Genomic DNA, 27,237 nt, shown 5'->3' with positions numbered 1-27,237 from the left:
AAAAAAAACAAACAACTTTGGTTCTCTGGACTTGGGCAGCTCATTCCTTGCAATCTTCTTGTTGCTTTTTCAGCAGAAGCTGGGTCGTTGTGATATTTATCTGAATTCAAACAAGGCTAATTAAAAGAGCTGCTGACAGTTGTTGTGATCTGACTTTGACTGGAGCTTGATGGTCATTATGGGTAAATAATGAACTAGGTCTGCAAATGTAGCAGCTGCCAACTTGGGATAGAAGAACAGCTATTGCGTCCAATTTAAGGATCTATCGACCGCTTCCCTTTTCCCTGCAGATCTTCTTCCTAGCAGAAAACTAATGTTTTATACTGCTTTGCTTTGTGGTTTCAGCTATTTCTGATATAGTCTATAATTTCCTCTTAAATATTTAACCTAGTCCATTATTAGCTTTCAGAGTTAACAACTTTTCCACTGGGCTTTCTTTGCATTTTTATTTTGTTTTGTGGGTGGGTTTTTTGCAGTTTTGTTTTTATATACAATGTAACTGCTTAAATGGTGATTATCGTGTGTATTTAATTTGCCTGTTGCTGCAGAATAAAAATCCACTAGATTTTTTTTCTCTGTACAGCCATAATCTCACAAATTGTATAATTCGATTGTGCCATAAAAAAGATGTTTCTACTTCCTTAAGCATGCTTTTGTCTGGATTAATATTTGAGTGCTTGTTGTATAAATCTTGAAATCACTGACCTGAACCTCCATTTCCATTTTTGCTCAAAAATCACTAGCTTATGAGGTACAATGATGCAAAGCTCTATTTGTCAGAAGGGAGAAGCAGCAATGACTTTCATTAAGGGGCACTTCCAAGTATGTTGTCACTTCATCATGAGCTTTGCCTTGTCCCATTAGCAAGTAGGAATGGTACCTTAAAGGGAAAATGGCAAATTTTAATAATAGATTAATTCAACTTTCTGCTAGACCGCCTGGCATTATAAATGCAGTACAAACCATAGAATTTGATATACAGAAGAACTTAGTGCATCTACCCAGCGTTTGCTCAGCTGCCATTAGAAAAGGCAGCGTGCTTTATGAAAAAAGGTACTGAGGCACTTGTGCATTAGTGCATAATGCGGCAGAACTAGAGATCTTGCTGGGAAGAAATGATCCCAAGCGTGCCCCTAAAAGACAAGCCTTGCTTTGAGATATAATGATGAAAAATTGCCCATTTATTTGTGTCTTTGCGTTTCAGCAAAAACGAAACTTGGACTCGTTGACTGTCGCGCTACCGCAGGGGTTTTGTGCAGGTTTGTGCGCATCCGCGGGCACGGGCGTTTCTGTGCCTGCTTGGAAAGGCCAGCAATACGTTAACAAGGGGTTATGTTATGCTGGTTTGTGTTAAACCAGATCACCCCCTAACATGTGCAGAGCCATTCATCTGTGTCACCAAAACCCAAGAGAACATCTGACATGGACTTCGAAACAGAAACAGTGATCACTTACAAATCAAACATGGCACGCTCTAAACCGATTGTGCACGGCAATCTTTTCGAGAAAGGACAACTAATTGAACATGATAAAGTGTAAAGTTAATTAACACCCTTAAATTTGTTGATTACTTTCACGGGATTATATTGTTCGTTGAGGAGCAGCTTTCTGTCCCAGCTGTCGCCTTTTTAGCGAATGTCGCTGGTAAACAATAGAGACACCATAACAAGTCGTAAATGGTCCCTGTGACAGCAGCCCCTTGTGAGGCTGCATCTGTAGAAAATGATTAGAACAATTGCATTTTAAAGATGGCTCACATTGCAGCCCGGTCCCATCGGCCCTCTTCTTTATCTCTGCTGATGGCAGACTGGTTAAAACATTTAAGTTCTTTTGAGCAAATTCAGTGATTTACTGTGTTTTAGTTATACGGCAGCAGAATAGCTTCATAGGTCTAGCTTTGATGCTGATTTTTATAATAGGGGGAAACACAAGCCCTTGGAGTGGTGGTGTGCTGTGGGTTTTTTTCCTGAGTCTGTTCCATTTACTTGTTTCCTGGAAATAGATTGATGATGGCAGACATTGTCTAAGAAGCAAGTAGGAAAAATAGATACCCTATTTCTATTTTACAAAACAACTAGTCTCTTCGTGATTATTTTAAATTTATAGTGTGCTTTTAAGTATTCTTTTATTTCCAGTAGGGATTTATAGCAGATTTTGCCTGTACATGCCTTTTAATTGGTTTTAGATTTATATATGTAGCAAAACAATAGTACCCTTTTCAGTTAATCTTTCCTTGTGTATCTTGGTTACTTTTTGTGAGTTGCAAAGACAAAATATTTGGTGTGAGCTGGCAGGTACTTAAAAAAATCTGCTTAGTCCTTAAAAATCCACATTCACACAAGGCACACAGATATAGCCTCTCAAGTTCAGCCTATCAGAAGGAGAGCAAACATGACAAGAGCCTGCTTGTTTGAGGCAGCTACAGTTGCTTAAACTGCATTTAAGAAAAAAAATCGGAATAAAAGACTAGTGTTCACTTGCACTTTTCAAAGTGGAACAGGCAAAGCCTCAACTCCTGTGCTTGAAGGTGCAACATCGTAAAACAAGATAGAGGATTAAAACTCTAGTAATGTTCTTCTTGTTTTTTGGTTTTTTGTGGGGTTTGTTTTTAAATCTAGTTTAGATCACAAAATTAGTTGTTAAAATTACAACTAAATGTTAAGTGGAAAAATAACAGCATGGATTAATTTTTGCTGAAGCTTCTTGATATTCCGGCCTTTATCTCCTACTTGTCGTTTGGAGATTCTGAAACAGCTCAGTTTCTATAATTTTGGTCTCAACTTGGTCAGCAATGAATTTTTTTATCTGCAGGTGCAGTGCAACAGTGGTATAAATATGTTGGCACAGGAATATGCTTGTCTTTCCAGCAGCGTTGCTGTTTTCAGCATTGCCACTGTGATGACGCTGTAATGCATAGCCTTACAATATCACTTTTTCCTAACTTATCTGCCCTCTATTCTTACAGAAATGTAATAAAGCTGAAACCAAACGCAGATACTTTCATATAACACCTTTACATCAACATCTCTTTTCTAGCAAATTGTGTTTTTAATAATTAGCAAACTGATAGAAACTAAACAGTATAGCTGTAGCTGTAGATCTAAGACCTTTCTGGACTTTTTTTGGAACTGGAAATATCGGTGGCAAGTGTCAAAACTTTTTGCAGCAACATGAAATACTGTTTAAATAAGCACAGGAAAGTAAGTGAGTATGGAAGGACAGTGTGTCTGTCAAATGAGTCTGCTTGACCTGGATGCTAAAACTTGAGGTTGTCTTCAGGCTGTTCCATGGTAGCTGCAGCCAGTTGCTGTTGTCATGTGAAGGCTCCTAAGGCTCCATTCCTATTTTTGTCTAAAGTGTTGAAATTAAGAACTGCTCTGTATCAGCTTCACTGAGCAATCCATCAGCAATGGAATGAGAAGCACCTGGATTGGACTTGTCCCACAAGTAGCACAGCCAGATGTTACAGCATGCTTTGAAGTGCAGTTCTTAATGTACCTCTTCTGATAAAAAAACTTAGTTTTGCAGGTCTTCATCCAAAACCTGCTAGTGCGGAAAGTGAGAAACCCGTCTCCAAGTGGATATTCCATACTGTAGTGCTACTCTGTAACTTCTCACCATATTTTTTTCCAGTTATTTTCTTGCATATCCCCTCAGCTAGCTAGATCTCATATTCTTCTGCAATCCTGGTCCTGTCAGTTTATACCTCTGAGACAAACTCTGGTGCTGTTGTGACCAACAGACTTGGAGCTGATCTGCTCTGTAGGATCTGCTGGTTTGATGACCTTGCAGGATTCTGCACATAGGTGTGGGTTATCATCCTAGAGAAGCCAAGACTGCAGCCATGGGCTGCAGCAGTCTCGCTTTGCAGCAGAGGAGGAAATCTTAACACATGCTAATCATAGACACAGTTTCTCTGAAAACTATACCCCAGGGATGGAAGAGACTTCTTGTATTTTAGAAAGAACAGATAGATTTTAAACTGCTTTCACAGTTTAAACTGCTTTTAAACTGCTACCACAGCAGCGGTACATAAAACATCTTAGGTGGTAAGACTTCTTTTAAAAAAAACAAAATATGAAAAATAATAGTTAGCATATTTAAATTGCATTAGCTGCTCTGCATCTCCATTGCTCTCTTTAGTGTTAAAACCTGATAACATTTAACTGGCTTGTGTTGTTGGTATGGAAGCTGTGATTGTGAAAGAAGGCTGTGCATTCTTGTATAATGATTTTTTTAAATTTCTATTTTTAGCTGAAGTTACAGTTCTTGTACTCCTAGACTCCATGCCAATTTTTTTAAATTGCCAGTCTTAAAAATCTGCTGCGTTGCTCGTTTGATTCTGATAAAATAGCAGATAGTTGGCAAGGACTCTAGATGATAAAATCTACCATGAAGTAAATAGGTTTTTGTTTTTAAAACAAGAATTTTCCAAGCCTTCTGCATTATTCAACAAATTGCTCTCTTTTTTTCTACTTAACTAATTTATTTTTGCTTCTTGAGATGTGTTTGAACAAGTGAGAGAGTGCAGCTGTCAGAAGATTAACCAGCTGAAAACTATTGTCAGCATTAATTTTGCTCTAATAAATGAATCTCTGAAGCTATTTAGCAGTCTGTAATCTAGATACAAGGCTATTGACCTATGATGGATAGTACTGGATTTTGTTTGTAAGCTTTGACTTAAATTGTCTACTTAATTTGCTGCAGGTCAGATCACAGGATTAGTGGTAAAGGCCATTATGTGGTTTGAATAAAAATAGCTAGAGGAATGGAATGGAAATCATTGTGTTTATTAATGTAGCAATCTTTGCGGTCATGTACATAGTGAGCTGGTAGCCAAAAAGACAACAATGACCTGTTTGTGCTAGCTAGTTTAGGCTTTGCTCTTAGCCCAGTTCCTGTGAGTTGCCTGGAGAGGAGGTCTGAACTGAGATCAAGGATTGGCTGAAAATCGGGTGTCTCTCAACCTGGGCAGGAAGATCTTCACCACAGTATATACTTCACTACCTCAACAGTGTTCTGTGTACAGACCAATTATTTTATTAGAGCTATGGGTCTGAGTTCTTCTGGATGCTCCAATTCTGGACTTGACAGCACAAAAAAGACACAGATTTACTGGAGTGAGTCTTACTAAGGACCATAGAGATGCCAAAGGGTCTGGAGCATCATCTATCATATGAGGAGATACTGAGAGAGCTTAGACTGTTTAGCATGAAGGGAAGGTGCAGGCACATTATCAATGGGTATAAAGACCTGATTGGAGAGAATTAAGTAAGGGAGCTACACTCTTCTTTCTTAGCAGTGCCCAGTGACAGCACAGGAGGCACAAATCACTCACAAAATTCCATCTGGAGCACAAGAAAACTGTGAGGCTATGCAAACAGTGGAAGAAGTTGCCTAGAGTGGCTGTGGGGTCTCCATCCTTGGAGATACTCAAAGCTGACTGGACACAGTGCTGGCCAACATGCTTCAGCTGGCCCTCCTTGAGCAGGGGGATTGAAAGATCTTGAGAGGTCACTTCCAACCCCAGAAATCCTGTGATTCTGGGTTCTAATGCAGGCTGAGCAGGTCCTTACTGTTGACTGATTTTGCATAACTGGTAGGTATTTACTCTTTTTGAGACTTTGATCTGTCAAATTTGTCTGAAATTCTTCAGTGACTTAAAAAGATGATACATGTTGAAAGGCAGGATGGGAAAAGGGGCATTTGTGGACATAGCCACACAGAGCAGTTGCACACAGGGAGAGCATCAATTGAAATTTTTATTGAAAAGCAAAAAAAAAAATTTAACAAATTTTTCAGTGTGAAAAGCTGCAGTGTAACTGTCCTTGATGTTGTAAGCAAAGTCCAAAACTGACCACTTGCTTAGCTGTGGTACAGCACTTCGGATCACTGCACCTAATTGAGCATGTTTAATTTGAAAGTCAGTTGTTATCTGCAGCTGTACACCCTAACCAGCCAATGTTTGATGCATAGCACAGAAAATATATTGTGGCTATGCTTTGTGCCAGAGTGAAAATTAGGAGTGAGGAAGCTGATTTGTTCATCAGTTTAGGATGAATTTTCCTAGCAGTTATACCTGTGAAATACTAGGATGAGGAAGCTAGGTATGTAAGAGTAATTAATAGAATTCATAGAATTAGGCTTCTTTTAAGGAATAGAATATTTCATGCAGTGGAGGTAATAAATATCATGTGAAAAAATTGCCAGTGTTCTGCTTAGGAACTGTATATTCAAAGAACTATGGTGTGTGTTTACTGAACTGTGCTAAAGAGAGGACAGACTACAGAAATAAAACTGGGATAGTGTGTTTATGTATGTGTATGAATAATTTTTACATTGTCTTTACATAGTAATTGCATCACTGTATATGCATTAAATTTATGTGTGGGAAACCAACTTAAAGTTTCTCAGAATAAGGAGAATTTTACTTCAGATTAAGAACATTGTAAACTGCAGAAATTCAGAAGACTTGGGTTTATATGCCTGTGTCTTTTAGCTATCTAGTCATGTGAAAATCAGGAAACATTGATAAGAATTTGCCTAGGTTTGGAAAGGATGACAAAAACAGAGTTATCTTTGAGCAGTTGTTTGTTAATGGTTGTATGTGAAGAGTAGTTTGACGAAACAGGAATTTTATTTAGTAATTCAGATACAGTGAATTTTTTGGAGTGCAAAGTTGCAGGAAAAGTTGATTGTTTCTTTGTATAAACTATAAAAAGTGACTTCCAGTTTCATGCCAGCCGTATGACTTTTCTGCTGTGTGCCTGGAAGATAAGGTGGTTTTATCTCTATCAGATATTTGAGAATTTAGATTGCTGATCCTTTGAGTACTGGGAGTGTAGGGTTACTTTTACATAGAATTTGAGAGGTTCATTGTAAATGAAGTATTAATCTTGCATCATCAGACCCTTACTGGCAAGATAAACTGCCTAACTTTTTGAGGCTTTTTAATAGTGTTGTTAAATCCGGTGTTATCTTGATTCAGGTGTTGGAGCTGCTCGAGCTGGAAACCTTACTTTCATGGTTGGTGGAGTGGAACAAGAATTTAATGCTGCCAAAGAGTTGCTGACATGTATGGGTTCTAATGTGGTTTACTGTGGAGAGGTTGGAACCGGACAGGTAATGCTTTCAGAAGGGTTAATAGCTATCTCAGTCTTTCCTTTTTCTGGCTTTTTATTTATTGACGCCTATTCTTTTACTCTAGAACTAAATGCATGATAATATATCTCCATACTTGTTTGCTTGTCTCTAACCTTGTATTTGTAAATAAAGTCATGGCACTTTTGTACAGTGTGTTGTGCAACTTAGCACCAAAATCTGACTGGTATTTCCCCACACCAGCTTGTTGAGATTATACTTCTAAGGGGAGAAACATTTTAATTTTGTTTCATCTAAATTTAGATTTACTGGATGTTCTGAAGGACAAAGAGCCCCTACATGGCATGTATACTAACTGAGCAGTACTAAGAAAAAAACGTTATTTTTTAATCTGTGAAGGAGCCATAGAGCAACTTTCATTAACTTTGTGCTATCACAGATCTGTGTTTACTCTAGAAGAAAGCTGCCAGAACATACTTGATAGTATTTTCCTGGGCCTGGTTGATTCCTGCATGTTAGTTCTACAAAAATGCATAAACTAATTGATGGTTTCACATGTTTTCAGGCTGCAAAGATCTGCAACAACATGCTCTTGGCCATCAGTATGATTGGAACTGCTGAGGCTATGAATCTTGGAATCAGGTTGGTTTGATTTTTGTGGTGGATTGAACACCCCAAAAACATTTTTTCCATGTTTACAGTTTTTCTGTATTGTGGTGGACTTTTGCTGAGACGATGATTAAAAGAAATAGGTAAACTTCTTGCCAGAAGTTGTCTTACAAAGCCATGAACAGGCTAAAGGGATTATTTAAGTAAAGTTAAATAATAAATAAACTAAAATTCGTTTTCAGCATGAGAATATTGTCTTGTATTGGCTGCATAGTTTGTTACATTCTACATCTGAAGTTAAGAGTTTATTTGTTCTGCAGTAGTGCAGCGTACAGTAATGTTTGTCTTTCATTATAAACATCCAGAGCTAATGTAGAGGTAAGTTTTTGTTTGTATTCTAAGCTAATGTACAGTTTATTCAGAATATTATACTCCCATATGGCTCTCATTGGCTTTGTTTATTTCTTAAATTGTTCCAAGATATATTGTAAAATGAAACTTCTACTACACTGTGTATATCAAGTTAAGATGAAAGCATAAAACAGAACATCTACCTTTCTTTGACTTTATGAGAGCACTTTGTCCTAATTGCCAAAACACCTAGTTTGTCAAAAAGCTGCAGTGTGCTCCACTACACTCTTGCTGATGCTGAGACTACATTGCTTTTCTAGAATATTGTACATATAACTTTTAAGTGACATCATATTTGAGCAAAATTACTTTTATTTTCCAATTGTGGTGTATTTATTTTGCTGTTGTCTTTGTCATTTTGTTTTATTTTCCAATAGAGTGCATGCAGGTACCAGTTCAATATGAAGGTATTCGTACTTTTAATAAATTCCAGATCAAAATAATTTGCAAATTTATAGACAGAGAAGTCCCATGTTTGAAGAGATTATCTTGCAATTGTGTGTCTTTTAGGGGCTTTTCATGAATTATTTATCTGCACAGTTGCATCCTTAAAATTTGTCTGCTAAAACTACAGATACTCTAGGTACTCATCAGCTGGTCTCAACTGTTTTCATGTGGATTTGATACGCTGTAAAAACAGCAAGAGGGCATCAAATGCTTAAATAAATAAAAAGAACACCTACATATGCGCACATACGCAATACAATGTAATGGATTCACATTTCCTCTTAATTACCATATCAAGATGCAGTTGTTTTATTGAATTGCCCTTGTCTCAGATGTTAGACTGTCTTGACCTATTAAGTTGTCATGTTGTAATTGAGATAAAAGAGGAATTTGCTTTGCATCAGTGCTAATTGGTTTATCAATATCCTGTACCATTTACATTTTAAAATTGAGAGTCTGTAATATACTGAAGCATGTCTGCATCAGGCCATAATAAAACCAGTAGCATTCTTTACAACTTCTGTAATCCAGTGTTATCTAGAAAGCTTGCATTGGGTTCTGCTTTAAGTAATGATTCATTAATAAAGCATATGCAACTAATTTTTTTTGTTATTGTTTTATCTACATTTGTAGAAATGACTTAAATAAAATCAAGAGGTTTGGAAGAGGGGTATTCTGGGCATGTAAGCCCTGTGAAGAGCAAAGTCATGTCTGCAGTCACTGTAGCTTGAAGGTGTTTAGAATCCATATTCAGCATTTCTGAGCAAAAAACGAGTGTGAAAGTAACAATATATAAGCCTCCCAACCCTACAATTAAGGTTATCAAGAAGGGACTATTTTTACCGTAGAAGAAATGTGCTGATTTTAAACCACAGTATAGAAAGAGCAGAATCTCATTTAGTCAAAAACTGCATGAAGTTTAAGACAGAGGTGGTTACTTGAAGCCTTATGAAGTAATTTAGAATCCTTGCATTGATTTTAATTTAGTGTGATTTAAATCTTGAGAAGATGACTTCTGCTTATAACTAGAATAAGAGCTTTCCACTTGGAGTGTGAAAATTTCTAAGTTAGAAGTTTACAGTTGTCATTCTCATTATTAGAAGTTTTGCTGTATTAATAAATTCAGGATTTTTTTTCTAGTTTAAAGCTCAAAGGTTAAGTGTGGCTGCCTGCTCTGAAGAGAGTAGGAAACTGAACTTGATTTATTAGATTGATGCTTATGTGGTGAAAAAAGTCTGACTTTGACTTAATAAAGGTGGTAAAGGATACTGCAAATCTAAAAATTTAGGACAGGAATTATGGAACTTAGATGTGTTCTTACCTTTCAGGTATAATATAAAATGTCTTTATGTCACTCAGTGTGTATATCTGCTACACATTTAAATTGAGAACTAGGCACTTTGAAGAAGTAATTATTCAAAGTACCACTGTCTGAACTAAATGTAGCTACAAAATCATGTTGCAACACCTTTCATAAACCAATACATATGCCAAACTTAAGTCTTCAAAACAATGTGGTATTAATTCTATGAATAAGCCACTTCTTTAATGTTTTCATATACCATGCAGTCTAAGTTTTCATTTTCTGAGGCAGAGTGACTGTTTTGCTAATTTCAGATTTTTAGATTATTGTTTTACTCATTTTATATTTGAAATTATGAAATTTTTCCAAACTTCAACATAAGTAGCAAATAGAATTTGATGAGGAGGAAAGAAAACTGACATTAATGAACAAAAATTCCACAGTAAACTCCCAGAAAAGTAGGCCACATTGCTATGCAATTTTGCATTTGTAGTTCATTTGCTTTACTCAAACATAATCTTCATTTACTAATGAAGATGACTATTTCCACTGGAAGTTATTTGGATTAAATTGCACAAATACTTCTCTAAAATATTCTCATCCTTAATTCTGACCAATGAAATGCTTGTTATGTTCAGTTTTTCCATTACTTTCCTGATAATTTGTGAATGTTACTAGTGAAAGTTAAAAGGTGTGGCAGACATTAATTCACATTGTCATTTATATTTTCTTTTCTTTCTAGCATGTTAGTGCAGCTTGTCAGAAGAAAAACACTGAGCACGTTTTGCTGTACAGCTTTATGAGTAGCGTGCATATTGCAAAGTACTGACTTACTGTGTCAAACTGACACACAGAGTACATGTAAACTGCACAGATAAGTACAAACATGAAGTGATACTGTCCACCGCCAGAAAATACTTTTCTTTTTCATTTTGCTGATCATCTCAGTGCCAGTGACTGTTCCACTGAGCCCTGAGCTCCAGTGAAACAATTTCTAATACTAGCAAAATAAAGCTCAGAGATGAAATACTGCTGATACCTGGTTTGTGTTTAGGTCAGATGGAAGTTGCTGCCTGACAGACAGTTTGCGGCCCCATCAGAAACCGCCTGCAAAGACCCGAGCAAGGGCTTATGTGGTGACATAAGACAGGACAAGGTTGCTTAATGTAGTTGGGATATAAGAGAGCAGTAGGGGCTCTATGGCAATAACTTTGCTGCAAAATCAATTTGTACTTCCAATAGCAGAGAAAATCATCTCTATGAGGAGGGACTGCAGTGCCGTCCCAATTTATAATAAAAGCTGCAAATACAGCTCCTTCCTAAGCAATTTCACTCTATGGATTTTTGTGCCCACTTGGTTTTTTAGGTAAACAAAGTGAAAAGACAGTAAAAGAACATTTTCTTCTCATGCTGAGTTTAAATGTAGTCTCAAGTCTCTAGATCTGGTTTCTGTGATCACCCCTGAGCTATGGACGTAGAGACACGAGCAGAAATGAGAGTTGACAGAGTAGAGAGGAGCATGTGCAACAGGCTGAGAAATAATTAGTCCTGGACACATCCTCACTGCAAAATTTAGAAAGAGTACCTTGAGGAAGAACTCTAAGGTGTGGTTCTGCTGTCTTTGGTATAGTTAAGTCTCATGAAGGTTAGTAATGACACTGGATAGCACTTTCCTTGTTTAAAACACCAGTGCAAAGTAATTTTTAACTGTGGTAGAAGGGTTGTAAGTTTCTGCTTGAATATTTGCACCTTTATACAGTGTTTACGCAAAGCACCTTGAGATGGCAAACTCAGCTGCTTCAGTTGTTACAACTTAAAATGAGACCAGGATGTATCTTTGTTGTGTGACACTATTTCAATTTCTGTATGTGTTTCAGACTGAGCTTTTGAAGGAGTGTGTAAAAAATCAGGCTGAGGCTTTATTAGTACTCAGCAGAACTTGAATTTTGAGCAGTGGCATGAAGGCATCCTATTTCAACATTTTGTTTTTGTTTTTTTAGTATGTGCATCTATTGCTTAGTTTATGCTGTTCACTTCATTAAGAATGTTATTGAAGAAGTATTGATTTGAGGGAGCAATTGTTTTTGTTCTATTATAACTACAGTTAATACATGGGCTTCTTTTCTGCTTATAAGGGAGAAGAACATTTTGGTAATTGTAAATTCACACGCACATGCACAAGCTCTTGCCACGTCCAATGGCAAGTTGTTATGGGGACTGGCAGACTGTCATCATTTTGATAGCTTGAGCAGTATATCTCCTGAGCAGCAATGGAGCTCTTATGCAGAGAGTATCGTATGTTCCCAGCCAATTTACAGGGAAACAGCAATAACATTTTATCATGGTTGAGAGCCCAGTAGCTGCTTCCTATTAAACTTGCCCTTTCAGATACCTGTCTTGGATTAATTTGTTGATTTCAAATGGAAACTCAGTCTTCTCCACTGAAGCATGACTTTCTAGGATAGACTCTTGCTGAATGACAATTACTGTATATTCTGGCTGGTTTCAGACCATTACAAGCTTTGGGCACAGTGGAAGACAGAGGACTTCTTCAGTAACTGATTTTAATATATGTCTAATTTTAACTGTCAGTTATATATGCACCAGTGGATGAATCTTCAGAAAGATGAAATGCAAAGCACTTCTAACTTGCTCTTATTAATGATACACTTGCTGCAAAGGAGAGAAAAAAAAAATAGGTTCAGGTCTCCTGAAGAGAAGCCGCATGGTGTTCAAGAGCAATGAATTTTGAAGAAGCAGGGATACAAACTGACACTATCCTCCCTTTCCTTTTTCAGGAGCAAAAATATGTCAGATCTAGTGCAGGACGGTATTTTACAGATCTATATAATACATGCATATTTTTTAAAGTATACTTTCACAGAGAGGTAGTTGGAACACTGTAAAAGGAGCATTCTTTGAGAGGATTATATGTGTTTTGAAATAATAAGCCCTCTGTCTTGCAGTATACTCACAGCTGTAATTGCAGGTCTCTCCATGCAGCTGGATATGTCACAAGCAGGCACTACACTGGTAAAAATACTGATCTGGATGTAACAATGATAAGGAAACAGTCAAGTCAAGAGATTTCTTTGGGGGATAAAAAGCAACCTCTGTGTATTTGAAAGCTCAGGCTTTGAATGCTCCCAGTGTAGAGCATTTTTTGGTCACTACAATTAAAGCCATTATTCAGAGTGGCTCTTGATGAAGACTTTCATGGTGAGGACTTTGATGCACTATGCACAATAAAAATACAATTCAAATACTGCAAAAACATACTAAAGCTGGAAAATGCAGTTTATATTTTTAAATAAATGATCATTATAAACGTTCAATTGAATCAGCGGGTTGGAAAAAAATGGGGAGGAACATAAAGCTTGATCCCATTTAGGCCAGCGGAGACTTTCCATTGAATTCCAGGGGCTGCTGCATTATTTAGTAGTAAATAAGAGTGCACAGCAGTACTGCTAAAAAGCTGAAATACAGAAAATTATCTTGCTTTGCGTTAGGAAGACAGACCTGCAGGCCACAGTGCCACTATAGGAGTCAGAGCCATGCTGTAGCCAACTGTCTTAAACATAGGTTTTCAAATCCAGAATGCCTACTGGAATAGATAGACATGCATTTTAGCAACTGTTCCATTGGTAATGAGCTTTTCTCATCTACAAATTAAAACCTTGAGTGCTACACTGCCTGGAAGCACTGTTAGGCTATGGGGATCTGCAAAAATCTGTGATATAAGAACTAATATAAAAAACATTGAAATCTATTTAAATAAATATGTCCCTGATATATCCCTTTTCAAATGTCCTTTTCTTGTCTTGAATTGTTACTGGAGATAGTTCCCTTGCTTTCTGTTTTGTCTTGTGTGTAGCTGAACATTTGTGCAGTGCTAGATAAACTGCTGCTGCTTATCCTTGGTATTAATGCAATTGATGTAAAATTACACTTGCAACTTATATCAGCATAAATGTGAATTCATAAGAGGGTTAATTTCTTATAATATTGAAGAAATTTCAGGGTCTGCACTGAGCAGCAGTTTATGCCATCATCTCCATGGTAGAACAAATGACGTTTCTACTTGGACAAGCTTTGTTTTATCGGGATCAGTAACCTTATCAGCAGCTGACCCAGAACTATAATATATGTTTGGGAATAGATAACATATGTCACAGTGAAATGCAGACTTGCCTCATAAGCAGGAGCATATAATGAAGATTTAATAACAGCAAAGACAAGAATGCACAGATGTATACGACAGTAATGTGTTTTTTGAGACAAAAAAGCATTTTTATTCATTTTTATGCAGCATTTTAATTCACGTTATTAGAGCAGAATCAATTGTGTTATCTAGTTTACTTCAGAAATGCACTAACATTCACAGATAAATGGATTGCATAACAATTTTCATGTTGCCACACTTGCTTGTGAATTTTTTGCTTTGTTCAGAGAATATTTTGATATGAAGAACAAGTATGTGACCTAGTAGGTGGTAGAACAGAGAATGCTTTTAAGTAATTGAAATGCAGGTAAGTATTATTCTCAGAGGACCTTTAATTTGCTTGCACTTTCAAAATTGCTTGGTGAAGAAGATTTGCTTAGTGCAAAAGGAAAAAAGCCTTGAAAACCTGCTGCTTAAATGGTGGATTGATGCTCTTTAATTTAAGATACAGGATCCCTGCCCCCAATATCAATACTCTGTCATTTTTCATGACTTATAATAAAGGGAGAGGAATGATGGTAGGGTCCTAAGATATAAAACAAGTCACCCATGTCTTGTGCATTTTGACATTAACACTTCTCTTCTTTGACCTTTGACAGATTAGGCCTTGACCCAAAGCTGCTGGCCAAGATCCTAAATATGAGCTCAGGTCGCTGTTGGTCAAGCGATACATACAACCCTGTTCCCGGAGTGATGGAAGGAGTACCCTCAGCTAACAATTACCAAGGTGGCTTTGGAACAACACTCATGGCTAAGGTACGTAACGCTTGCATGTCAAGGATGTGCAGTTGCTTCTCTCTTTGATTCAAGCAAATGGTCTTCTCAGTGAAAATTTGTGATTACAGGATAATATATAGGCATGAATAGAGGGAAAATGAGCTCTTCCTGTATCTCTGAATTAATGAGTTGTTTAGAGGGCTTTTCCTTAGTCTCCAGCTTTTTTCTAGTCGCTATTACTGCTGAGACACCCAGTGAGGTTATATGAATGATCTTTTTGGGTTCCGCCTTAATAAATGAGTCCCAGTTGACTTGTGGGTATAGCGAGCATTCAGCAAGCCATTCAGTTGCCTCTTGCGTGACTGCTCTAGAATTTAGGAGCCTAAGTTCAAGAGACAATTCAGAGAAATCCAAGTGACTTAATTAGGTGCTGATGGTGGCATAAGCATGTCAGATTTTGGGCTCACTCTCTTCCAGATACCTTTCACTGTGCTACTGCACATGCTCTCTGGTAAGCCCTTCCTTGCTAAGCCAATTGCTTGTGTGCTTGCCCTTCTGCCTAAGGCCATCTGGGAGGCAGAAAGCAACCCACACCACCACAGGCTGATCTTCTGCAGGTTTCTGCACCATTCTGTGATCTCTCCTGAATTTTCTTAGCTGGTGACAGAAGAAGGGCTTCTCATGAGTAATTACCTAGTAATCTAAGTTGCTTATCCACAAAGTGAGAGATCTGGGGTTTAGGTCCTTCTCAGCAGTAGGAAGCTGAAAACCTACTGTTATCCCATCCCTGGAGAGTGCATTTACTGCCATGCTCTTGACTTTTCCAGGAAAAGCACTGTCCTGAGTCACTCTGTGGTCAGGAAAGCAAAGCTTTTAGAGGCCAAAGGAAAGTAGGCAAGGAGGTCAGAGCTCTGCATCCCACTGTTAGGACACACAGTTGGAGGAAGGAGATATAGAACTCTGACTCTTGAGCTACTTCTGCACTAAGCACAATGATTGCCTAAGGTAAACTATAAAATCTGTTCTGGAAGAGATATCTCATCTAAGTGTAGGAAATAATTTCACACTGAATATCTTGTTTCATGGAGATGCTGTCCTGAGGGAGGCATTTGAGTTCATACAGGATAGATTTTATGCATGCCTGTTTATTGAGTGCTCCCAACTGGTTAGGCATTCTGTCCATTTTCAGCTCTTCCATGCAAGTGGAAATGTAGCACTTAAAACTAAAACAGCACTCTTAAAGCTAGTGAACAAACTCAGATATTACTGTGCAAATCTCCAAAGTGCTGAAGCTCCTGTGTATACTACCTGCTTATTGATACTGTTCATGTCATTTCACAATTGATGTAGGACAATTGGTGCATTTGCACACTCAATGAAATTAGCCAACTTCTCTCCAGAGTGGGTCCAGGGTGTTTTGCACATGGTAGCACCAAAAAACTTTCCTAATGCTGCATGACTCTCAACCCCGTATATTTCATGTTTATGGACCAATGACCAGGAACTATAATTTCTTTGGGGAATGTGTTAAAATATTGAAAAGTGGTTGGTTTTACACTGTGTTCATGTCATCAAACATCAGGGACAATAGAGTGTTGTTTAAATTACAGATTTATAAAACGCATTAGGTTATTGCTTGGAGTTTGCCAGGCAATTAGAGATTAGCAGCCTGATCTTGGCCTCAAAGCTTGTTGCCGTGTTGTATGTTGTTTTCAGAATCTGTTCTGCCTGTTGTGCTGTGTTTCACACTGCAGTCTCTATTCTCAGGATTGAAAGCTCTCAGTCCTGTCCAGAATAGCCTCATAGTATAAATGCGATAGGGGTGTACATTTTCTTCCCTCCCTTTTCTTTCTAAAGGGTTGGTTTTTTCCCTTTGGTCTACTTTTAAGAGGGACCTTCATCTCCCCTGGAAGATGCCCTGAGAGATCTTTCTTTAATTGAAGGAATAGAAGCCTGATATGTGCCTGTTGAAACTGCCAGTTTTTGGCTATAAAGCATCAGTGATAACCAAGAGAAAAGTTCCTCAGAGAGATTTGTAATTGCTGTTCACCTCTTCTGACTTGCCTCTCCTGACAGTCCTGAAGACTGTCTTCTTTAGGCTAGAGACCTCAGTAAGAAGGAAGACGTTAAATTCCTCTCATGCCTCTTGAACTATGCTCTGTTATTCTATATAGATGGAAAATTTCTTGAATAAATCGCCAAGACAGCTGACCAAGTTCAGGCTATTTTTTGGTGCAGTGGTAACCACTTCTAAGACACTGCTTTTTAGTTTATGGAAAGACTTTTGCTAATACACATTCCATCCTGATGTGTGACATACTCTGCAGTTTGTGAATTGTTTGAGATGGGGACTTTTTTTAAGGGAAGTACAGAGCACGATTTTGTCACTTAAGAGATAAAAAAGAATGTATTCAAAGGAGAAAGAGGTACATAAAACCTCAAGGTTGATGAGAAAATACTCTGCAGTGAAGATATCTAGGAATGCCTCAGTAACAGTCAGTAAACACAGTTACTAAACATCAAGTTCCTGCTCATGTATCAGAGATGATGGAAGTAGTCAAAGGCTTTCTTGAAAATACTTTAAAAAGTATTTTTAAGAAAAATCTCTCAAACTAAGCCAGAGGATCCTTATTTTAAGTGTTTGGGTCAGAAAAGTCTGCCAGACACTTCTGAGAAGCTTTTTGGTCTTGAAATTTGATACTGAAACATACAATTTAGTCAACTTAATGTGAAACCTGCTCTAAAGATTTTGCATTTTTAAAAATCTAGTTTAGTTTATCATGGCATGTTTGTGTCCAAGGTATTGGCAGGCCAGAAGTTCCATCTTTCATTGACAGCACAGTCGCTAATTAAATGTCAACTTTGGATCCTTAGAAGAGCTAGATTTATACCATACTCCTCTTGAGTCATGTCAAGACAGCTTTTGAGCTTTATTCCAAATGGCAGTTTCATTTATGTCAACTGCAAAATAAATGTAAGGAACCAGGTAATTCCAAAGTGGATGCAAATTGTGAAGGAGAATCTGTTTCTCTATTCTAAGCTGAGGAAAAGTGTTAGAATATTCAATGCACTGAGACATCTGGAAGATGTTGTCAGTTCCAAAAAGTATGAGATAAGCCTTAAACTATGCTCTCCTTTTTATTTTCCCAAATAAGTCAGCAAAGGGAAATTTCTTTCAGAGTTGTTTTGTACTATTTCACATGAGGAATCTCCAACCTTAAGTGAAAAGGTGCAAAATACTTTACAAGCTGAAGCTAAAGATAAGCTTTACTTAATTTTTCTTTGGTTTTTTTTTTTTTTTTTTTTTTTTTTTTCTTCAAAGCTCTAATTTTTAGAATGGAGTTTTTAAAAAGCAAAACAACCTTCCTGCTCTTCAGTCAGGAGTCCTTGTCCATTTGACTATTGAAATGTTATTGAATGTTTCAACCATCTTGGTGCAAGACCTTTGTTATTGAAGTGAACAGAACTACTTTATTGCCTTGGTTTAGGAATGCTATTCCTCAATTTAGTACTATCACAGAAAAACCTCTGTGAGCTGCTCCCCTTTCCCTCCAGTCAGAGAGACAAGAGGGAGAGATCATGGGTTAAGAACAGTTTTTGGGAAGCAGCCATAAGAACACAAACACTAACAGTAACAATACTAGTAACAAAAGAGAGGACTACTTAAATGCAAAATGCTCACCAAGCCCAGGACAATGAAAAACAATTGTGGACAGACCCACCCACCACACTTTTCTACAACCAGAAAGGAGCATCCAGAAAGGAAGCCAGAGAGAGTATTCCTTTGCCCACCCCAGCAACGAGGTAGGGTGGTACCAAATAACACTAGGGTTTTGACATGATGCAAGGCTCTACCCCCTCACAGCTACTGCAAAAAATTAACCCTGTCCCTTGCCAAAACCAGGACATTTATAAAATTGTGTTTGTGCTAGCAGTCCTTTCAAAATTTTCAGGGATTGTTTCTGTTCATGTTCCTTCAGAGAGAAACAGATCACAGTCACCAGTGCCAAGTACTTTCACTAGTTTGGAGTTAGATGATTTTTGCCATTCTAATACTCCATTCCATGAGTTAAGCTATCTTGAATAAAATTATATTATGGGTACAGATTTCACAAAGAGGGTTTATATATGTCATGAAGTATCTTAATGTATGCAGGTTAAAGTAAGTGTTCCTAGATTTGTCAGCTCATCAGTTTTTCAACAGAGAAGAAATGATCTTCCCTGATGCAGATGAAAACTATTTTGGATCCCGTGACATCTGATATGTGTGTTTTTCCCATTTTCCTGGAGCTTGAAGTCATTCGAGGGTAATAGGGAAAGTAACTATAATTCTGATTTGTATCAGAATGACCTTTATAGAGCCGATTTACAGATCGAAGTGACATTTAGAGAGTAGAGTAAGATCTTGAATTTCCTTGTGCTAATTCAAATCCAGACACACAGAAAGTAAAGACCTGTCTTGTAAGTCATCCCTGAGAAGTCAAAGGTGCTCTCAGCAGTACTACAGTCTTTCAGTTCCTCTGTATCAATGATAGGGACCACCTGTCAGAGTAGAGGAAGAGCGTCTTCGCTTACATGCTTGCAGAGCTGTGGTTAAGAAGGCTTTAAGCTAAAGTTACTGGGGGAGGGAGAGCCTGCATTTGTCCCACTCCTTCCAGTTTGATGCCAGTGACAGCAACAGCTGTCCAGAGCCTGGAGATGGATTGCAGGTCCAGCAGGAGAGCACCTGAAGAGCAGCACAAAGGAATTACAGCTATTCCAGACAGTAAGTTGGCTTCATCAAGGCCCAGTTTAAATGACCCTATGCAAATGCTGTGTGTAGATGCATGCCTTGTAGGGCTGTGACCTTACTGCATCACAGAGACATAGTGGAATGACCCCTCTGACTGGGGTGTTGGAGTGTAAAGATTCAGGCTGTATGTCAGTGACCAGCTGCAGTGCATGGAGCTTTGCCTGGGGATGGAGGAGGAGCTGACTGAGAGCTTATGAGTCAGGATTAAAGGGAGAGTAGGGGCAGGCAACATTATAGTGGGGACCTTCTGCAGCCTGTCTGACCTGGCGACTGAGCAGATGGAACAAAGATAGACAAAAAGGCTCCATCTCACATCGACAAGCCTTTGTCTTCATGGAGGACTTGAACCACACTGATAACTGCTGGAGGGGCAGCACAGCAGGGAAAAGCAATCTAGGAAGGTCTTGGAATATGTTGGTAAGAACCTCTTTCTCCAAAGACAGAGGAGCCAACAAGGAGAGGTTGTTATGTTGTACCTTGTTCACATCAGCAAGAAGGGGCTGGTGGAGAACGTGAATCTCAAGAGCAGGCTGGGCTTCAGTGACCATGAAGTGGTGTAGTTTCAGGTCCTTAGGGCAGCAAGGAGGGTGCACAGCTGGCTCACTAGTCTGGACTTCAGGGAGCCACCTTTGGCCTCTGCAAGAATCTGCTTGGTACAGCACCATGATAAGGCCCTGGAGGAAAGAGGGGCACAAGAGAGCAGGTTAATATTTAAGGATCTTCTCCAAGCTCAGGAGCAATGCATCCCAACAAGGAGGAAGTCAGGCAAGACCATCAGGAGGCCTGTGCTGATGAACAAGGAGTTCCTGAACAAATTCAATCACAAAAAGGAAGCCTTCAGAGGTTGGAAGCAAGGACAGGTAGGCTGGGAGAAGTACAGACAAATTTTCCAGGCAGCCAGGAATCAGGTTAGGAAAGCTAAAGCCCTGATAAAATTAAACCTGACCAGATACTTCAAGGACAAGAAAAGCTTCTATAGGTACAGGACCTTATATAGGGTTAGGACTTGATTGCTTAGGATTTGGAGAAGGCTGGATTAGGATTTGAAAGACAGGTCTGAGAGGTGGGCTCTTGCAAACCTCATGAATTTCAACAAGCCAAGTGCAAGGTGCTGCACTTGGGTTGGAACAATCCCAAGCACAAATACAGGCTGGGCAAAAAACAGATTTAGAGTAGCCCTGGGGAGAGAGACTTGGGAGTGTGGGTGGACCAGAAGCTCAGTGTGACCTGGCAATGTATGGTTGTAGCCCAGAAGTCCAGTCACATCCTGGGATGCATCAAAAGTACTGTGACTATCAGGTCGAGGACGGTGATTCTCCCCCTCTCCTCTGCTCTTGTCAGACCCCACATGGAGTGCTGTTTCCTGCTCTGGGGCTCCCAACATAAGAAGGTCATGGACCTGCTGGAGTGAGGGGTGAACATTGTCAGAGGGCTGAGTCATCTCTCTTATGAAGACAGGTTGGGAGAGTTGGGGTTGTTCATCCTGGAGAAGAGAAGGCTCTGAGAAGACATTATAGCACCTTCCAAGACTTACAGGAAGCCTACAAGTGACCTGGAGTGGGACTTCTGGAGATGTAGTGACAGGATATGGGCTAATAACTTCAAACTGAACAAGGGTAGATTTAGACTAAATGTTGGGAAGAAATTCTTTACTGTGTGGGTGGTGAGGCACTGGCACAGGTTGCCCAGAGAAGTTGTAGATGCCCTATCCCTGGAAGAGTTCATGGCCTGGATGGATGGAGCTTGCAGCAGCCTGGTCAAGTGGAAGATGTCCCTTCCCATGGTTGAGGGCTTGGATTTAGATGATCTTTAAGGTCCCTTCCAACCCAAACCACTGAAAAACACGAAAAAATCAACCACACATCAGATTCTATTAACCACCATAGTTCTGAATGGGCAGAAAAATCTAGGCATTTCCTGGTAACACTTGAGAGGTACTTTTGCAACTTTCTTGAAATATGGACCCCAACAATTGATTTCATTAGCAAGACCTTAAATGCAACATTCAGTACAGGCATTACTTTCCTACTTAATCAAGAGATCTTTTTATATATATCCAGACCCTTACTTAGTGCTTCCTTCTTTGGGTTGTTTCATGTCTGATTCAGCTTAGAGTTCAAGACATCCTCCAGCCTAGCTGACAGCTGACTATTTCTGGCCAGCTATGGTTAGTCGTAGTACCTGACACTCACCTTTGGGTTCTGTCCTATTTATTTCAGATTATAACTGTAGTTGACCAAGGAGGACACACTTCAAATTAGTCCTCTTTGATTTCTCCCCCCCCTGTTTTGTTGACCAAATACAGTGTTTAAAAACACAGTGGAATTATTCTCTATATGCCTCTATTAAAGAAAGTCATTAAAGAAAAAGTCAAGAAGTTGTAGCACGGACAGCCCCCTAAGCAATTCTCTAATACATCCTTCCAATTAGGCAGCAAACCAGTTATATTCACTAAGTGGCCTATGACTCTCATTTTGCTATTAACATCATAGTTTACATCATAGTAAATATGTTTGCTAAGTGGCTTCCATTTTCTTGTTCTTGAAATTTCTTCTGCCTGATTTTTAACCTGTTTATAGTAATAAAGAATTCTTCACAGAAGAACTAAAATACACTCGTAGAATCTGTGTGAAATGCTTCAGTGGATAGCCAGGGAGATTTTCATACTAGAGATGACATACTCTATGGGGAAAAATAGTCTTGAGTCTTGCTACCAGGTTACATAGTGATCTAGAATCTTAAAATTCCTCCTGTTCTTAAAGTGGTTCCTGCCTGGCAAAGTTTGAGGTTTTTCTGTTGAATAACACTGAATTACTGTTTAAAAAAATAAAAATTACAAAAAACCTTCTTCTTCCAGGTCTGAAATTTTAAAGCTGGAATATTGTACTTGCTGACAGTAGAGTTCTTGTTACAGTGGAAGCCAAATAACCTATAATATGTACATGGCTCTTTATGTCCTTGTTGTTTCTCCCCTGACTTTTTCTCTTTTTCTTTTTTTTCCATTCTTCCTCTCTGCCCTCTTCTTGCCCCGCCACAGGATCTTGGCTTGGCCCAGATTTCTGCCACCAGCACGAAGACACCAGTTCCTTTGGGCTCCCAGGCACATCAGATCTACAGGATGATGTGTGCCAAAGGCTATGCCATGAAAGACTTCTCAGCTGTGTTCCAGTTTTTACGTGAGGAGGAAAGCTTGTGAGCTGTCCTTTGGAAATGGACACAATAACAAACCACATTTTTTTATCCTTATAGCTAATTTGGGAAGTTTGTGGGTTTAATCAAGTACTGTGTATCCTGCTCCCATACAGATTAATGATCTTTGGCTGTCCAGATCACAACGAACTCCAGAGTTTCTTTATAATTCTTGAAAAAGCAAGCCACAGGGAAGGGATTGTTTGGCAATTAGCCAACAGCAAGTCTTTTTTTTTTTTTAAGAACCATCAAAGTTTTTTCACTAGATGCAATAAATAAATATTTTTTTTATGAAACACTTAACTGTTCACCTATAAAATAACTTATGTTATGGCTACAAACTTAGTTGAATCATGAATATTAAGAGAATGCTTTATTTCAGTTTTATCATATATAGTGATCTATTAAAATTTAAGATGAATACCTTATGGAAAAAAGGAATATATGTTCAGTGAGGAAACACGTCTTGAGATGGAATTTTTTTTTTTTTTTTTTACCTGCTAACCTTGAGTTGATCAGAAGTTAATTTTTCCTGGGATTCAGGTTGCAGATTAAGTTTATAGGCATGTGTTCTAAGTGAAAAGCTGTTACACCATGTTTACCTGATAGACTTAGGTCGAATATAGAATGTATGTCCCTCTTGTAAAGCTCCATTATTGTATTTTGCTAACCCAATTTTATATTTTCTTGTATTCTGTCACGCATTTTCAGAACTCAAGATCGGCACTTACCAGAAGTTCTAATAAAATGTATATTTGTTTTAGGTAATTACTGAAGTATTTTAAAACTAAACAAACCCCATTATTTTGAAAATAAATAAAATCTATACTGGTAAATACTTGCTGCATGATTATTTGCTTTTTTTGTTTTGGTCCAATCTTGTATGTGCAGTATTAACCAAAACTTATACTAAGTGGTCTTATTTTTTAATTTGCTGGGTTTTCTACAGATTAGCAGGTCATCTTGCAAACCCAAGCCTTTCAAAAGCTCTTGTCATGAAATGTGGATGGACAGTAATATATTTGCGTACGTATTACATTAACCCTTCATGTCTTACCGGTCTTGCCAAAGTACAGGTACACATTTGGCTTTATAAATACTCATACTGATTATACTAGAACTACTCACATTCAAACTCTAGGCTTAATGATCAATTGTGCAACTACATTGCTGTTTTGGTTGTGTGATAGATCCTTTTATAGATGCACATAAGGTTATCAAAATTATGTGCTTGAATTAGCTAAATTCTGCCAATAATTAGACAACTTAGATACTATTCCAACAAATTAGTAGCCTCATGCAGAAGTTACTAAAGAGTAATAGTTGAACTGTTCTCCTTTCGGCTTTCTTTGAACACTGTTTGACATTCCATATGGTTAAGGGATTTGGGATTCATTATTGTTATATATGAGTGTAGGACTACTGAGAGCAACTGTACTTTTAAAAAATTGTTTGTCTCTCTTTTGATAACAGTATTGTTTTTACAGGATTGCGTTCATTCAGAAATTAGACACAGAACTACCTGCGGCACAAACAGCCACTCAGGTGCAACATGGCATCATAGTTGCAGGTGTGATTTGACCTTTGCTAACAAGATCACATACTACAACATTTATTTCCTATGGGACTCCTGCCTCACATAATAGAAGAGGAAGTTCTAATCTTGTTATGAATTTGGGGTCAAGTAGTGAAGGCTGGTTTTGACAGTGGGATCCTTTTCATTTGGACCTTTTATGATGGGTGAGGTAAGGAGTTGTAGGAGTGTCCTGGTTAAGTTTTTATCCTCTCCTCTGTGTTTGGCTTGGAGATCTGTCTGGCATTGCAGCACTTATGAGAGACTCCTCCTTCTGCCGTCCACCCCAGCCTGTGATTGCATTTGCTATGGAAGTGTTTGTTGGTAAACCCTGGGTTTGCCTGTAGGCCTGGGCTTGCAGAAAGCATGATCATTTCTTTTCTGAAGAACATTACATGCACATATAATTGTTGGGAGTCATGAGGGAAGAGAATATGCTCAGTGAAGAGAGATGTTGAAGTTTTTAGCCTCTGAAATCATAAAGCTTCTATTAAATATGGGGAGCCCTCGTTGTTATTTTTATGTTCCTCTCTAAGGCTTGTAGCTTAGGCTTCCTGGTGTTCTTTTCTTCTCCCCTCACAATCTCTCATTAAATTTTTAATTTTCACTCCAAAGTGCAGGGTGCTCAAGTTGGAGAAAAGGCTGCCAGAATGCCATTTTGGCAAACGAAGTGTTCTGTGGTCTCCTTCTTGGAGGAGGATTGAAATTAAAAACAAACAAACAAAAGAAAAAATAAAAACAAAACAAAACCCCAGTTTCAGGGCAGACAGACAGCACGTAAAATTTTGGAACAAGCAGATAGTTTGGCAAAGTCAGAAACAGTTTTAAAATAAATGTTATTATGGAAAGTGCCTTGAAAACTTAAATTATGTCCAATACCTGAAGCCAGTAGTATGATTTATATTCAAACACTTTTTTTTTTTACTAATTCTGCAGGAGAATATTGTATGACTGTATAGTGATGATAGTACATGCTAGCTGTGACTATTCTGCATGTGTATGTTTGTAATGTATCTTTTGCTTGAGGTATACTTCTGCTCTGTGGAAATTAGGCAAATACTAAAATGATTGTCACTGTCAGAGACAGGTTTTGAAAACTGTAATTTGTTGAGTTGAAGAGAAAGATAGGAAAACTGGTTGAATTTCTGCACTAATTACCATCCAGTACATACCTATAAATTGGGTGCAACAAATTAATGACATATTTTCTAAATGTCTTAAAGGGAAAAACTTGAGGTGACTTATTTTTAAATCGCTTTGAATATCAAACTAGCCCTCCCATCATGCTTACTTTGGAAAAACTCACCTATATCAAATGCATTTACTGACTAATAAGAAAACATTGACAACCCATAAAAGTAGTGATGTTTTTTTAAAAAGTCCTCAGTGGCCTTCTCTCATTTATGATTCAGTATAACCCATCTTAAGCAACTATTTTTGGTGATTTTTTAACAGAGGAGGCCTTCTATTAAAACCTCTGAGTACTATATTGCTTTAACCTTATTTATGGCTCTTACAAGCCTCAGGAGGAGGAGGAGGTGTTCTGACCAAGAAAAAGTATTATATGTGGTAGTCTGGCTCTGCTTTTATCAATGAGAATTTGGCCATTAAGTACAATACTGCCAAAATTTCAGTGTGTGGTGAAGGTCCATATGATTATGCTGCAGATGTGGCCAAGATGCATCTGTGGAGGAGCTCAAGCACATCTCTCTGGCTGGGATTGTTCCACACCATGTTCCTAATGGCATTAGGGTTGTGAGAAGTTGGAGTAGTGGCTGTGAGAGGAAGGAGCCAGCACAAGCCACTGAAGTTTGTATTGCCAGCCTCCATCTGAGCCTTGTCCCACACTGGATGAGGGAGAGAGACACTGAGGAGTACAAAGTAGCTGCTGTACCTGCCTGCATGAGCACAGAGCTACCTGTCTTTTCAGCTATTTACATCTTAGAGCTCTGCCACAAGGAGATTTTATCAAATGGCTTACAGAACTGAAAGACTGGGGCCACCCCTGAAGCAGACAGAGAAAGGCTGCCATCATACAAGGGTTACTGTATTTATGTAGTAGATGTCTCTTTTGGTCTGCCAGCTTGATTTGTAAGATCAAGTCTATCCAGGCACAAGTCTGAGGGTACTAACTTGATCAGTAGTGATACCTGTTGCATTTGTTTTGTTTTTACATCATTGTAATTTTCTCCTTCATATAAAGATAGATAAACTAAGCTTTCCTCAAGACAAGTTGAGAATATTGTCTGCCTTTGTAAGGCTGGCTAGTAAGCTGTGGCAACTTTGAAGCAGTTTGGAAACTTCTGTTGTGTTTCCTTGGTGCAGTGATGATATAACATAGAGTTCTCTGCACTATTTTAGACTTCACATTTACTAAAATCCTCTTAAAGTTTGTGTGTCTTGCAGATGTCATTGATTTTAGTATCAAGTTCTTTAGAGCTCTTACTGCAAGCCTTGCAGAAGTGAAAAATAACACTTCGGGAATGGGAGAACTTTAGTTCAACATCCACAAGTTAGAATAAATGGTGCTTTTGAAAAGCTCAAGCTTTCAGCAGCAAGAATGTCTTTGTCATTCTGTGCAACACTATAGTGGATATGTGGTCTTTAAAGGCTGCTGGTATTTTTATGATTTGTTGCTTTCTATGTATGCTTTGTCATAACCTGTCTCGCCTGCTGGCACAGTTACACGTTACTTTTTTTTTCCAATAAGAATAATAGTAATGGTTACAAAGTTTTCTTGGGTGGACAGAAAATTAATATTTTTATGGCTGGTATGTACAATAGATGTATGACATGGAACTAGGCTTCCATATGGCAGTGGGGTTTTTTTTGGCTTTGGCATTCATCATGGATTGTGAGCACTTGGGGTAAAT

The 27,237-nt window shown here is 38.3% G+C and overlaps 1 protein-coding gene across 2 annotated transcripts in view; it reads left to right on the top strand.

Annotated features, from left to right (window-relative positions):
- Positions 1–23,629, top strand: part of HIBADH (3-hydroxyisobutyrate dehydrogenase) — an 85,167-nt gene extending 61,538 nt beyond the window's left edge. For both annotated transcript variants that reach the window (XM_066319266.1, XM_066319274.1), the window contains exons 5-8: positions 6,989–7,122; positions 7,667–7,743; positions 14,693–14,849; positions 22,640–23,629. In XM_066319266.1, the coding sequence (XP_066175363.1) occupies positions 6,989–7,122; positions 7,667–7,743; positions 14,693–14,849; positions 22,640–22,798 (527 nt within the window). In that variant the 3' untranslated portion in view covers positions 22,799–23,629. The remainder of the gene's footprint in view (positions 1–6,988; positions 7,123–7,666; positions 7,744–14,692; positions 14,850–22,639) is intronic.
- The last annotated feature ends 3,608 nt before the right edge of the window (positions 23,630–27,237 follow it).

Source organism: Sylvia atricapilla, chromosome 1, assembly GCF_009819655.1.
Source record: "Sylvia atricapilla isolate bSylAtr1 chromosome 1, bSylAtr1.pri, whole genome shotgun sequence".
Taxonomy (NCBI): Eukaryota; Metazoa; Chordata; class Aves; order Passeriformes; family Sylviidae; genus Sylvia; species Sylvia atricapilla.
The sequence above is the reverse complement of the archived record's forward strand: the minus strand, read 5'-3'. Positions and strand labels throughout refer to the sequence as shown.